Source organism: Camelus ferus, chromosome 11, assembly GCF_009834535.1.
Source record: "Camelus ferus isolate YT-003-E chromosome 11, BCGSAC_Cfer_1.0, whole genome shotgun sequence".
NCBI lineage: Eukaryota > Metazoa > Chordata > Mammalia > Artiodactyla > Camelidae > Camelus > Camelus ferus.
The window spans coordinates 49,349,428-49,364,106 of NC_045706.1; the positions used below are offsets into that span (position 1 = coordinate 49,349,428).

At 34.7% G+C, this 14,679-nt stretch overlaps 1 protein-coding gene across 3 annotated transcripts in view; it reads left to right on the forward strand.

The window, feature by feature from the left end:
- DDX50 (DExD-box helicase 50) overlaps positions 1–10,544 on the forward strand; it is a 28,439-nt gene extending 17,895 nt beyond the window's left edge. For all 3 annotated transcript variants that reach the window (XM_006181179.2, XM_032491531.1, XM_032491532.1), the window contains 7 exons: positions 2,005–2,166; positions 3,703–3,822; positions 4,563–4,636; positions 4,861–5,020; positions 6,566–6,700; positions 7,814–7,858; positions 10,049–10,544. In XM_006181179.2, coding sequence (XP_006181241.1) covers positions 2,005–2,166; positions 3,703–3,822; positions 4,563–4,636; positions 4,861–5,020; positions 6,566–6,700; positions 7,814–7,858; positions 10,049–10,327 — 975 coding nt within the window. In that variant the 3' untranslated portion in view covers positions 10,328–10,544. The remainder of the gene's footprint in view (positions 1–2,004; positions 2,167–3,702; positions 3,823–4,562; positions 4,637–4,860; positions 5,021–6,565; positions 6,701–7,813; positions 7,859–10,048) is intronic.
- The last annotated feature ends 4,135 nt before the right edge of the window (positions 10,545–14,679 follow it).

Here is a 14,679-nt window from a genome sequence, read left to right on the forward strand (position 1 = left end):
TAGGTTGTCCTCTTCTAAACGCTTTTTGCCTCTTAGACCCTTGCATCATCAGTTACACTTGTTGGCTAAATTTATCTATGTGCCTTTTTGATGAATGTTCATTTCCTTGACTGAAGTATAAAGACCATGAGGACAGAAGCAGTTTTACTTTTTGTTTGGCATTTTTATCCCTAGTACCTGACATGTAGATTACTAAATATTTGTTAAATGAATAAGTGGTCATTGGCACTGCCTTGGTGAGGCCACTGATATCTCTCCTGAGTTTCTACAGCAGCCTGCCATTTGAATCTCCCTAGCTTTTGCCTTGCCCTTTTCTAATACCTTGTAGCCAGAATGTTCCTTCTAGAGTATAAATATGTCCATGAAAATCTTCTGCTTAAGTCATTCAGTTTTTCCATATTGTCCTCAGGATAAAATTCATATTCCTTTTCAGCCTCATCTCTCACCACTTCTCCTTCTAACTCTGTGCTTCAGCAATACTCAAATATCTATAGTTCCCCAGATACACTAATTATGTACAATATTTCTTATGCCTGGAACTTCCTAGCCTCCTGCTTCTTTTTTTTTCCTGACTTACTAGTTCCTTATTATCTGTTGGTCTCAGCTTCAGTGCTGCCTTCCCCTTAAACAATATTGAGTCAAGTTCCCCTCTTAGGTATTCCTATAGCACCCTGCACCTTGTTACAGCACGTATCATACTGTATTGAAAAATTGTCAACTTGTCTGTCCCACAATGTTTCTTTATGGTTGTTCCAGAACCTGGCATAGTACCTGAAGCATAGCAGGTGCTCAGTGAATTCACTCATGAATGTGTTAAACACAGTTACTACAGTTCAGATACTGTTGAAGTTAAATAGTTGTTATGAACTTTTAAATTTTAATAGTGGCTAGAAATACTAGGAAATTTATTTGTAACACTAGGAAAATTATTTGCAGCGTACATGGAAGATCAGCCCAGTATAAACTAGTTCAGTTTCACTAAAAATTATAGAAATATAAGTTAAAATAACATTGGGAGGGGGAGGGTGTAGCTTAGTGGTAGAGTGCCTATTCAGCATGCACGAGGTTCTGGTTTCAATCCCCAGTACCTCCATTAAGTAAGTAAATAAACCTAATTACCTCCCCCCCACCAAAAGAAATGGTGTAAAAAGAAATCCAAAAAAAGATTTACATAGTTTAAAAAAAAAAACATCGGGAAATCATTTTTACCTATTAGAATGATAAGGATTATAACAATTCATAACGTACAGGTATATAGATAGGTGGGGTTAGATGAAATAAACACTCACAGAATGTTGAAGAGTAAATGAGCACAGTTTCTTTTTATAATACAGTTTTGTAATACCTATTAAAATATTAAATGTTTATAATTTTTGACCTAGAAATTCAGCTTATAGATATGTAGTCTGTTGAAATATACATGTACTGAAGGGTCTAGAGATGTAAGTACAAGGTTGTTCATTGTAACATTGTTTCTAAAGGTGAAAGTTTGGATGCGACCCAAATGTTCATCAGTAGGGTATTGCTAAAATAAATGATGCTGCAGCCATATGGAGAAATCATATACGGTTTTTATAAATTAAGTAGATGTGTTTCTCGATATGGAAAAATGGCTAAGATGTAATAAATTTATAAGGCAGGTTGCAAAACAATACATACATAGTATAGTCCCATTTTTTATAAGTAAATACATAAAATTATATGCTAGGATATGTGAGGGGTATGTGTGTGTGCGTATGTATTTGAAAAATAATATGTGGAGGAATATTCACCAAACTGTTAATAGTTAATTATTAGGAGGCTGATACTAAGGGAAGCTTTTGCATTTTATGTTAAATATTTTTCTGTAGTGTTTGATTTGTTTTTTAAAACAATGAACATGCAGTTTTATAATTATCAGAAAATAAGATTTAAAAACAACAAAGAGCACAGACTGTATGGTGTTTGGGTGCTATCAGTTGCAAGTATGTGCTATATACTTACTTTTGCTTTTTTTCCAAATAGAATGCCCAGTGTTTACATGGGGACATTGCACAGTCACAAAGAGAAATTACACTGAAAGGCTTCAGAGAAGGTAGTTTTAAAGTTTTGGTGGCAACCAATGTGGCTGCTCGTGGTTTGGACATTCCTGAGGTTGACCTGGTGATTCAGAGTTCACCTCCACAGGTAAGAAAGTAGGTTTTTTTCCTGGTTTTATTGAAAAATAATTGACATCACTGTATAAGTTTAAGGCATACAGCATGATGGTTTGATTTACATATATTGTGAAATGATTACCACAATGAGTTCAGCTAGTATCCATCTTATTATGTAGGTGTTTAAGAAGAAAAGAAAAAAGGAAAAAATGTTTTCTCTCTGTGACGTGAACTCTTGGGATTTACTTAATTCACAACTTTTGTATACTATGTCATACAGGATTGTTAGCTGTAGTCGTTGTGTCATACGTTACATCCCTAGTAGTTAGTTATCTTTTAACTGGAAGTTGGTATCTTTTGACAACCTTCCTTCATTTCTCCCTCCCCACTGTCTGCTTCTGGTAGCAAGTCTGTTCACTGTTTCAGTGAGTTTAGTTTTTTGTTGTTGTTTTCTTTTAGATCCCATATATAAGTGAGGTCATACAGTATTTGTCTTATTTCACTTAGCATAATGCCTTCAAGGTCAATCCGTGTTGTCACAAATGGTAGGACTTCCTCTTTTTTTTACCGCTGAATAATTACACCATTGTGTGTGTGTGTGTGTGTGTGTGTGTGTGTGTGTGTGTGTGTGTGTATCTCATAACTTCTTATTCATTCGTCTGTTGATGGACACTTAGATCGTTTCCATGTCTTGACTGTTGTAAATAATGTTGCTCTGAACATAGGGGTGCAGATACGTTTTTGAGTTAGTGTTTTCATTGCCTTTGAATGTATTCCCGGAAGTGGAATTGCTGGATCATGTGGTAGTTCTATTTTTAATTTTTTTAGGATCCTCCATACTGTTTTCTGTAGTGATCATACCAATTTACAGTCCCACTAACAGTGCGCGAAAGTTCCCTTTTTGCCACTTCTACACCAGTTCATGTTACCATTTGTTTTTTTGATGATGACTATTCTAACAGATGTGAGGTGACATCTCATTGTGGTTTTAATTTGCAAGGAGATGAGATTTGATTTGGAGAAAGTAAGAGTGCCACTTTTTACAAGATACTGCTGAGATATGAAAAATATGTTACCTGTTCTTGCTCTTTTTTTGTTAGTGCAGTGTTAAATTGATCAGTATCTGATACCTTTGCAAATGATTAATTTATTTGGATCTTAAGCATGAAATCATGCAAGGGAATTATTAAAAGTTGCCATATAAAGAACCCTGGGATGAGGTGGATAAAAAGGTTTTTTAAAAAAAAATTTGGGGGGGTAATTAGGTTTATTTATTTATTTTAATGGAGGTACTGGGGATTGAGCCCAGGACCTCATGCAAGCAAAGCATGCACTCTACCACTGAGCAGTACTCTCCCCCTTGATAAAAAGATTTTAAATCATATCACCTTTATTACAGAATTTAAGCACAAAAATTCTTTGAGATGTTGAAAAGAGTGATAGGATTAAAATAGATATATTATTATTGGTAGGCATAGTTTTGTTATTATTAGTATTATTATTTGGATGCTGGAATGACTGTTTAATTTGCCAGATTTTTAAGAAGTGTTACCTCTTTTATTTTTAGGATGTTGAGTCCTATATTCATCGCTCTGGACGCACAGGTAGAGCTGGCCGGACAGGGATTTGCATATGTTTTTATCAACCAAGAGAAAGAGGTCAATTAAGATATGTGGAACAAAAAGCAGTAAGTAGAGTTAAATTATTTCAGGCTTATTATCTAAATGATGCCTTAGAAAAGAGCTCTTTTTATATTTGTTCTCACAAATAGATCTTTATAACTTTTCTCAGTTTAAGCTGCATTTGGATGTGAAGCATGTGAAGAGCTAAATTTATTTTAGTTGCAAGACTTTGTTTTAATACAGCTTTTTTTGTGAAGACAGAAGAGCTGACTTTCTCATTTTTCCCTTGAATTTCTCCCTTGATACTAAAATCAGAACTGCGTTGAGTACCTTTTAGTCCAGTATTGTAAATGGATGACTATGACATTGTCTTGGTGTAATAGTCAAGATTATACTGAGTAATGGTACAGTAGCCAGTTTCTATGAGAATTTACACACTTTTTGTGGTCTGAAGTTTTTGTAGTATTTCACTTTTTCTATTTTTTATGGTATGTGTTTTTAAATACATTTTTTCATGTACTCTGTAAGATGAAGATCATAAAACTGATTGATGTAAACAGCATCTTTCTTTTTTAAAATCAGCTTTATTTTGCAAGTGAAATTCCGTGATTGTAATTAAGAGACAATCAAAAAATTTTTTTCTCTTTCTAGAATTTATAGTTGATGATTTATTAGAAAATCTTTTGGTCTGCTAGGGCTTGGAAATCTTTTAAGTCCAAGAAATGGAAATTCAACAAACTAGATTAATTTAGGAATTAATTGTAAAGGCTTCCATTTTTCTTTAATGTAATTCTTTCATTTTCAGGGAATTACTTTTAAACGTGTAGGTGTTCCTTCTACAATGGATTTAGTTAAATCTAAAAGCATGGATGCCATCAGGTATGCTTTCTGACCTTGCTGAATAATTTTTTCTCTTGTATTAGGCTATACATCTTTAAGCTCTCCTAGTTCAAATATCAGAAAATTTAATCACCAGTTTTACCAGCAGACATTTAATTATATTAAAATACGAAAACGTTGCTCTTTCTTTTCCCATTCATTCTCTTACCTTTAATTTTTCCCCTTTGTCTTGACCAAGAAAATTTACTGTTTTTAAACCATAGGTCTCTGGCTTCTGTTTCTTATGCTGCTGTTGATTTTTTCCGACCATCAGCTCAGAGACTGATAGAAGAGAAAGGGGCAGTGGATGCATTGGCTGCAGCATTAGCTCACATCTCTGGCGCATCAAGTTTTGAACCACGATCTTTGATCACCTCTGATAAGGTAGAAATCCGTGAGAAAATTGGTTGGGGAAGATTAAAACTGAACCATAGATATCTCTCTGGAGAGAAATATAGGACATTTTCACTTTGCACAGTACTGGGTTAACCAAAGCTTGTGTACCAGAACCTCTTCTTCATTTTGTTTGCCATGGAACTATGCAAGTCGAGAAGTAGACTCTGTGTGGCCAACACAATATCATGCAAAGTTAAGGATTACTGTGTGTGTGTGTGTCACCATCTGACCTGGCCCCCTGCCAGGTCAGCATCAGATGTCAAAATAAACCATACCAGAGCCATATATTCAAGTTATAAAGGTGTATTTTACTCTCTGTAATTAGTCAGTAACCTGTGGGGTGATACTTTAGCACTGAGCAAATATCCTATCCCTACTAACCCATTAGATACTTCTTAAGAAAAAATTTAAACCATACTTCTTAAGAAAAGATTAAGATAGACTTTTAGAGCTAAGAGGTATCTAATAAAAGGTCATCTAACCTCTGATTAAATATCTTAGTAGCAGGATGTTAGTGGTTTGATATTTCTTTTGTGTGTTAGACCAAAATCCAAAGTCTTTGACATGAATGTTCTATAGGGTCTTCCCTTGCTACTTCTTTGGCCTCATCTTTATCACTCTCCCCTTGCTTGTTTCAGCTACCCTCACCTACTTGCTGATGCTCAAACATAAACTCAGTCCTATACAAAGCCTTTGCACTTCCTTATGCTGTTCTGAATGTTCTTTCCTTTTAACAACCTTGGCTTCCTCCTCACTTCTTTCAGGTTTCTACTCAAATATCGTCATATCAAAGAGGTCTTTCTTCATCACCTTATCTAAAATAGCTTACCCCTCCCTTTACTCTGTATTTTCAGTTTCTTCCCCTGCTTATTTTTTTTCATGTTGCTTATTACTGACATTCTGTTTATTTCCTTATTTGTTTACTGTCTCCTCCAGCATTATCCACCCCCCTCAACACACACACACACTCTAGAATGTAACCTCCATGAGACAAAGGCCTCTTGCTGCTGAACTGCTTGCACCTAGTGCAATCTCTGGCACATGCATAGGGGCACTCAAATATTTGTTAGGTGAATGCCTCCCTGTATCTTCATGTTGATTGATCCTTGTGCTGTCCAGTGAAGTTTTACAGAACAAGTAATTTTTGATTATGTATTAGTCCTTCAGAAGGTTTAAGAGATTTATGTCCTCTTGTTTTTCTAGTCAAAGCTAACTTTGATTCCTTCAGCATTTCCTTAATTCCTCACTACCTTATCTTTAGTGTGATACTGTAGTTTAATTTCCTCTTAGAGAATGATGATTAGAATTAAATGTAGTCTTTACAGGAATGTATAAAAGAATGGAAATTTCAGTGATCTATAAACGTTAGTCTTCTATTAATATAGTTTCAAAGAAGTAATTTTTTTAGCAGTCATATTATACTCTTGGCTCTTAAGAAGTGCATGGTTAAGTCATAAAGGGCTATGAAGATAGAATGTCATTGTCCTTCTGCTGCTGCTTTTTTTCCAAACATAATGTGACTTATTCCTTAAGGGGTTTGTGACCATGACTCTGGAAAGCCCAGAAGAAATACAAGATGTCAGCTGTGCTTGGAAAGAACTTAACAGAAAGCTGAGTAGTAATGCTGTGTCCCAGATTACCAGAATGTGCCTCTTAAAAGGAAATATGGTAAGCTTTTCTAGACAACTGCTATAAAAATGTTTATAAAGACTAGCAGATTTTATTCATTCTTTCTTCTTTTAAAGCCTAATGAGATGAATAATGCTGTTTTCTCCATGTGTTAGTATGTGTCCAGTTGTAAATTTGAAGAATTATATAAGTAACCCATTCCTCTAAAAAGCTATGTCATTCTACTTAATTTGACTAATATCCAAGTAATCTAAGTTTCTGCCTTTGTATACATGTTACATATGGTTATGTGTGTTTATTTTCTAAGATTAAGTAATTTATAATTGCAACAGCTTAACAGCTCGATTTTTGAGAGGACACAATATTGGTTTTTAAGTGGCCTGCTATTGGTTGTTAATGAGGAATACAGTGAATTAAGTATTTTTATACATTTATGAAATAGCAGAGTTAAAACCACCTGTAATCTTAGTGACTGATTTCTTCTAATGGTTTTGAAAAAAGATACTGTATTTATTCATCTAACTTGACTATATAAATTCATTATAGTCTAGAACTGATTATTTATTAGAAATAGTTATCTTTCTCAAAATTTAATATTACTTACGTTCAAAAAATTTGTGGCAAGTATGAGACAAATATACACATTCAGAAAAAAGGTGGAGGGGAAGGAAAATATACTAAGATCCTTAGGCCACCTATTTGGTATACTGGAATATTAACTTAACTTTCAGCTTATTGGCAACCAAGACCAAAGAGGAAAGATCTTAGGTTACATCATTCTCATTATCTGGTAAACATTTCAGCTCTTTAGGAGACAGTTTCTGGCACTAAATTTTTAAAGAAATTTATTAGGCAGGTCATTTTACAAGGGACATGAAACATTATAGTGTCTACAAAAACTTCTAGTGAATACTCTAGATTCTCAGTAGTAGTCACTTCTTATTAGATGCTGTTTACTTTTTAGATTTAGGAAGTACAATTAGCAGCCACTCTGTGTCATGCATTATTATATATTAGATGTTTTAATCCTATAAGCAATCATGGGACACACTTAATCTTTTCTTTTTTTAACCTAATGTAGGATTACCAGCAGGTATTTAAAAAAAATCAACTCATATGCATTAAATAAAAATGTTTTCATTTTGCTTTTAGGGTGTTTGCTTTGATGTTCCCACAACTGAGTCAGAAAGGTTACAGGTATTTAAAAAATCTTATCTGTTATATAGTTGAGTATGTTTCTCTAAAAGATAGGGATTTAAAAAAACATAGTCATAATATCATTATCATGCCCCAATCAATTAACAATTACTTAAGAAAATAATAACAAATAGGAAATATCCAGTATGTATCATAACTTAAAACATCAAAAAATTATGAATAATTTCAAACGTGAAAAAATAGAATTACATAATAAATCCTGATGTACCCATCACCTAGCTTCAGCAGTTATCAACTAACTCTTGGCCAATTGTGTTTCATGTCTACTTCCACCCACTTCCCCACTTCTGAATTCTTTTGAAACAAATTCTAGGAAGTCTGTCATTTCAACCATAAATACTTTTATGTGCCTAAAATATTAAAAACACTTAAAAAAAAAACCCATAATACCATAATTAAATCCCCCAAAAGAATTCTTCAATATCATCCAACTTTGTGTTTAAATTTTGCCTGTTATCTCCTAAATATTTTTAAATATAAAGTTTATACATTGTAATTTGGTGTTTATCTCTTTTAATCTGTAGGTTCTCTTTCTTTTCTGTCTTTAAAAAAATATCCTTGTATTTTATCAGTTGAAGAAAGAGATTGTCCACTGAATTCCTACACTGTGGGATTTGTCTTTTTCATCCCTGTGCCTATTTATATACATATTTTGAAACAAGAATGGGATTATTCTGTTTTTAAAGTCTTTCTTAAAATTCAGAATATATTGTGAACACATTTCTTCGTCAACTATATAGTTATTTATTTTTACTGTCTTCTTGGCATTTGGCCACCTGGGTGATGACTTAATGTCCTATTTTCTGACATTCAGATTATTTCCAATAATAATATATTATTATAAACAGGTCAGCATTAAATGTTGCCATAGCTAACTCTTTATGCATTGCCATGTTTAGCTCTTTAAGAACCTGTTTAAGATGTCTGCTTCGCCAAAAGTTTTGTTCATTTTTAGGGCTTTGATCATATATTTCCACCAGTGATGTGTGTGGGTGTTTGTCTCTGCTCACGCTTACCAACAAGGTATTTTAATATTAACTTTCCTTGGTAACCCATGATCACAATGAGGAACAGTTAATGTAGCAGGGTATAACCTATTGGTACACCTATGAACTGCTGGTTTTATGTCTTGAGTCATTTACCCTGATGCCAAATTGTTTCCGGTGGTTACATTTTTTAGTCCCCACTAGTGTGAACAGATTTTTAATCTCCATTATCAGCTCTTAGTCTTTGCTTCTGTCAATATACCCGCTGAAAGCAATGCACTACTTATTAATAGCGTATTTTTTTGTGTGCTGAGAAACTAGTGCTTTAGAATGTATAAACTGAGTAGGAATTTAGAGTCCCAAAATTAGGCTGGTAATTTCTCCTGAGACTAAAATTTAGAAATTTTTAGAAACTTTTTTTCTTTAGCGGGGTGGGGTGAGGAGAAAACCAAGCTTTGTATTATTAAGTAAATTTAAGATTTAAGTTTTAAGAGGATTTTTTTAATGACATTTATTTTTTCCTGTCTAATTTTACAAGCAATACATGTTCATTGCAGACAACTAAAAAGCGTAAAGGAAAAAAATAACAATCACTCATAATCCCCACCCCCCAGAGATAACCACTATTAGCATTTTGATGCATTTCTTCCCAGTGTCTACATGTTTTCTTTTTAACTGAAGTGTGATTGACCTACAATACTGTGTTAGTTCCAGGTACACAACATAGTGATTTGATGTCTCTATATATTATAAAATAATCACCAGAATACTAGTTACCGTCTATCACCATTCAAAGATACTACAATATAATTGACTATATTCCCCATGCTGGATATTTCATCCTTGTGACTTATTTTGTAACTGGAAATTTGTACCTCTTGATCTCCCTTACCTGTTTCAGTCATCCCCCTACCTCCCTCTCCTCTGGCAACCACCTGTTTGTTCTCTGTATCTGAGTCTGTATTATGTTTTGTTTGTTCATAAAACTTAGGAACTTTAGTGAATGAACTTTGAGTATGTTTTTGTTTTCTGCTTTTCAGTTTTGTTTCAGATACTTTGAATTTAATGGATGGATGGCTTTTAGCTAATAGATAATGGATGTGAAAAAAGATTCTCCTTCATTCTCGTGCTTGCTTATGGTTTCTATTTGCATTTATATTAATCCTATAAATTCCCCCAACAGGCAGAGTGGCAGGATTCAGACTGGATACTCTCAGTGCCAGCCAAGTTGCCTGAAATTGAAGAATATTATGATGGAAACACATCTTCTAATTCCAGACAGAGGAGTGGCTGGTCAAGTGGCCGCTCGGGCCGGTCTGGCCGGTCAGGTGGTCGATCTGGTGGCCGGTCAGGTAGACAGAGTCGACAGGGGAGTCGGTCAGGAAGTCGACAAGATGGTAGAAGACGAAGTGGGAATAGAAATCGATCAAGAAGCGGGGGCCACAAACGTAGTTTTGACTGAGATAGTTAATCTGCCAGCGTGAGTTTGTCTATTTCTGCCTAATCATGTACATTATCCACCAAAAATTAGGTCATCATAGTTGAGGTATGTGTCTGCTATTTGCAAAGAAGTTGGTTGTATTTTTTTAAAAAGTATTTCACAAGAATGGTTGTAAACAAATCTACTTATCCAGTTATACCTTTGAATAAAAAAAACCTCCTTTTATTGTCTCTTTTCACTGTGCGTTAAGAATTTTCTCAGTGTAATCTTTTAAAATTTCTTCTAAAAATGTGGCAGTCAAGTTAATCTTACTTAAGGTTACTTGCATTTTACAAAATGTGGTGTGCCTATATTCAGATCATTTCTTTCTATATGGTAGAAAATAAGAAATCCCTTCTACATTAAAGGGCTGTATAAGTTGGTGACATGACTGGTTAGATGTAACATTTTAAATTCTAGATAAAGCTAATTAAAAGGTGTGCAAGTAGTGCATACTCAATAATTTATTCAACAGTATTGGCTGAATGTCTGCTATGTGCCCATCACTATCCTAGTCCCTCGGGATATATTGGTGAATAAGGCATGGTCACTATCTTCAAGGAACTTATAGTCTAAAGATAAGCAATTATGATTGAGATTAACACCTAAAGGCTAAAATGAAAGTAGGTATGGAATGCTGAGGATCTAGTTGGGGTATGCCTAACCAGTCTTAGGAGTCAGTAAGGCTTTTAGAAGAAGTGATACCTAAAAGGAGAAGTAAAGTAAAAGCATCAGTTGATTGAGCCAGGTATATGTGAATCATGGGAAGAGGAGTTTAGAAGGGAGAGGGTTTGCAGGCAGGGATAATGGTATATGTGTACCATTTTATTGTACTTCGCAGATACTGTGTATTTTACAAATTGAAGGTTTGTGGCAACCCTCGATCAAATAAGTCTGTTGGTCCCATTTTTCCAACAGTATTATTTTTAAGTTAAGGTATGTACATTGTTTTTTAGATATAATGCTATTACACCCTTAATGGAGTATAGTATCATAACTTTTTTTTCATTTTTAATTTTATTAGGTAGAATTGTTACAGTTTGACTGCACATATACAATATATTGCCTGTAGTAGTATAACTTTTATATACACTGGGGAACCAAAAAAATTTTGTGACTCGCTTAATTGAAACACTCCCTTTATTGCAGTGGTCTGGAACCAGCTACGCAATATTTCTGAGGGATGCCTGAATGTGCAGAAACCCAGAGGCAAGGAATAACTTGGTAAAGTCTGAGGACCTACAAATAGTTCAGTATGACTTGCATGTAATAGGCAGAGGACAGAAATAAGTGAGATAAGGATTTAGGGACCAGTTTTAAAGGCCTTTTGTGCATTGTTAAGGAATTGAAATGTTTTCTTGGAAATAATGGGGGACCATTAAAAGATTTAAAGTAAGAAGTAACATGGTGAGATTTGTGTTTTAGAAAGATTACTGGCTACACTGAGGAGACTGGATTGCAGAATGCTCATTCAGGAGGCTAGGAGCCCCTTAAGATGCTGTCAGAGTAATCCAAGGTAGAGGTGATGGTGGTCTTAACTAATGATAGGTAGTTTATTTTGAGTAATGAGAATTGAGGCACTTGAGAGGTTGTTGCTCATCCAGAATCACACAGCTGGATAATATATAGTGGGGTGAGGATTTGAACCATGGTAAGTCTAGCTTCTGAGCCAGGACTTTTTTTTTTTCATTTTCATTTTTTTTTCATTAAAGGTTATTGCAAGATAATTGAACACAGTTCCCTGTGCTATACAGCAGAAGCTTTTTTAAAAAATATATTTTTATACATAGTGGCTAACATTTGTCAATCTCAAACTCCCAAATTTAGCCCTTCCCACCTCCTCTCTCCAGTAACCATAAGATTGTTTACTATGTCTGTGAGTCTGTTTTTGTTTTGTAGATGAGTTCACAGTGTTCTTTTTTTTTCCCTTTTTTTTTAGATTCCACATATGAGTGATATCATATGGTATTTTTCTTCCTCTTTCTGGCTTATTTCACTTAGAGTGACGATCTCTAGTTCCCTCCATGTTGCTGCAAATGGCATTATTTTATTTTTTATGGCTAAGTAGTATCCATTGTATAAATATACCACAACTTCTTTATCCAGTCATCTGTCAATGGACATTTACGTTGTTTCCATGTCTTGGCTATTGTATATAGTGCTGCTGTGGACATTGGGGTGCACGTATCTTTTTGAATTAGAGTTCCCTCCAGATATAACCCAGAATTGGGATTGCAGGATCATATGGTTAGTCTATTTTTAGTTTTTTTTTTTTTAACATTTTTTATTGATTTATAATCATTTTACAATGTTGTGTCTATTTTTAGTTTTTTTGAGGAATCAACATACTGTTTTCTATAATGGCTGTACCAAAACTATATTTTCACCAGCAGTGTAGGGGTGTTCCCTTTACTCTACACCCTCTCCAGTATTTATTGTTTGTGGACTTTAGAATGGTGGCCATTCTGACTGGTGTGAGGTGATACCTCATTATAGTTTTGATTTGCATTTTTCTGATAATTAGTGATATTGAGCATTTTTTCATGTGCCTATTGGCCACTTGTATATCTTCACTGGAGAATTGCTTGTTAGGTCTTCTGCCCATTTTTGGATTGGGTTGTTTGTTTTTTTGTTAATAAGTTTAATGAGCTGTTTATATATTCTTTTTTTTTTAACTTTTTTTTTAATTGAGTTATAGTCATTTTACAATGTTGTGTCAAATTACAGTGTAGAGCACAATTTTTCAGTTATATGTGAACATACATACATTCATTGTCACATTCTCTTTCTCTGTGAGCCACCACAAGATCCTGTATATATTTCCCTGTGCTACACAATACAATCTTGTTTATCTATTCTACATTTTGAAATTGTTTATATATTCTTGAAATTAAACCTTTGTCAGTCACATCATTTGCACATATCTTCTCCCATTCTGTAGGTTGTCATTTTGTTTTGCTTATGGTTTCCTTTGCTGTGCTAAAGCTTATAAGTTTAATTAGGTCCCATTTGTTTATTTTTGCTCTTATTTCTATTGCCCAGGTAGACTCTCCTAGGAGAACACTGCTAAGATTTATGTCAAAGAATGTTTTGCCTATGTTTTCTTCTAGGAGATTTATCATGTCTTGTCTTATATTTTAAGTCTTTAAGCCATTTTGAGTTTATTTTTGTTGAACCAGGACTTTTAACCACTGTGCTAAATAGTGTCAGTGGACTTTAAGAAACATGGATAGATTTCAGACAATTTTAGGAAATGGAATTTTTAGGACTTAGCACTTTGAATTGGAAGATAAAACAGGCAGAAGAATAAAACCTAGATTTTTGTCACTGAGATAAGTACTAGAACAAAGAGCAAGAAAAATTATGTGGAGAGGAAGTGGGAATATGGTTAATTCAGTATTAGATGTATTTTAATATTGAGTAATCATGAAATATGTAAGAGGAAATAAACAGGCAGTTGGATTGATAGGTCTGAAGCAGGAGAGTGATCTGTTCTAAAGATTTGAGGATAGTAAACGAAACCTGTAATTGTAGTTAAGGTAGTAGATGAGATGATCCAGGGAAAGTATAGTAAGAAAAGAGGACTTAGAAGGGAACCCAGAGGCATACTGGTGTAGTTGGTGCAGAGCAGAGGAAAGGGGGCCCTATTGAGAAGGGATGATAAGAAGAGGGCAGGAAGCCCAGAAGTATGAGACATTAAAAGGAGCCAGAAGACAAGGCTGAAATGGTCTTTGGATTTGGCAAAGAGACATTTGACATGGGGAGCAACCATATTAAGAGTATCAAGAATAATGAAAGCCACTCAGCAGTGACTTCAGCAGGAAACAGGAGATAAAGAAGTGGGACAACAATCATGAACATGTCTTCCAGGAACTTGGCTGTGAATAGGGAAGAATAAGCTAAAGCTGGACATAGGTGAAAGGACATGAGATTGCAGTGAGAGTTTGTGTCGGTGGGGTGGGGAGATGAGGGAAGTTTGAGCGTGTTGAAATACTATGGGAAGAAGCCAGAAAGGAGGAAGGAGGAGAAAGAATGAATGGAGCAAAATCCCTCTGAAGACCCAGAGGGATAACTCAAGCACACTCGGGAGATTTTAGCCTTAGATGGTAGAAGAACATCCCTAACATTTTGTAAGAGGAAAGTGTGATTATCATGTAGGTCAGTTTGCAGGTATTAAGGTAAAAAGTTGAAGGCGTGACTGCCTGATGTCTTCTATTTTTTTCTGTGGTAATCTTGCATGGCCATCCACTGGTGAAGAGGGAAGTAGTGAGCTAGGAGACTTGAGGGGAGTGGAGAAATGCTGAGGTATCAACTATACAACATGATGGAAAAGT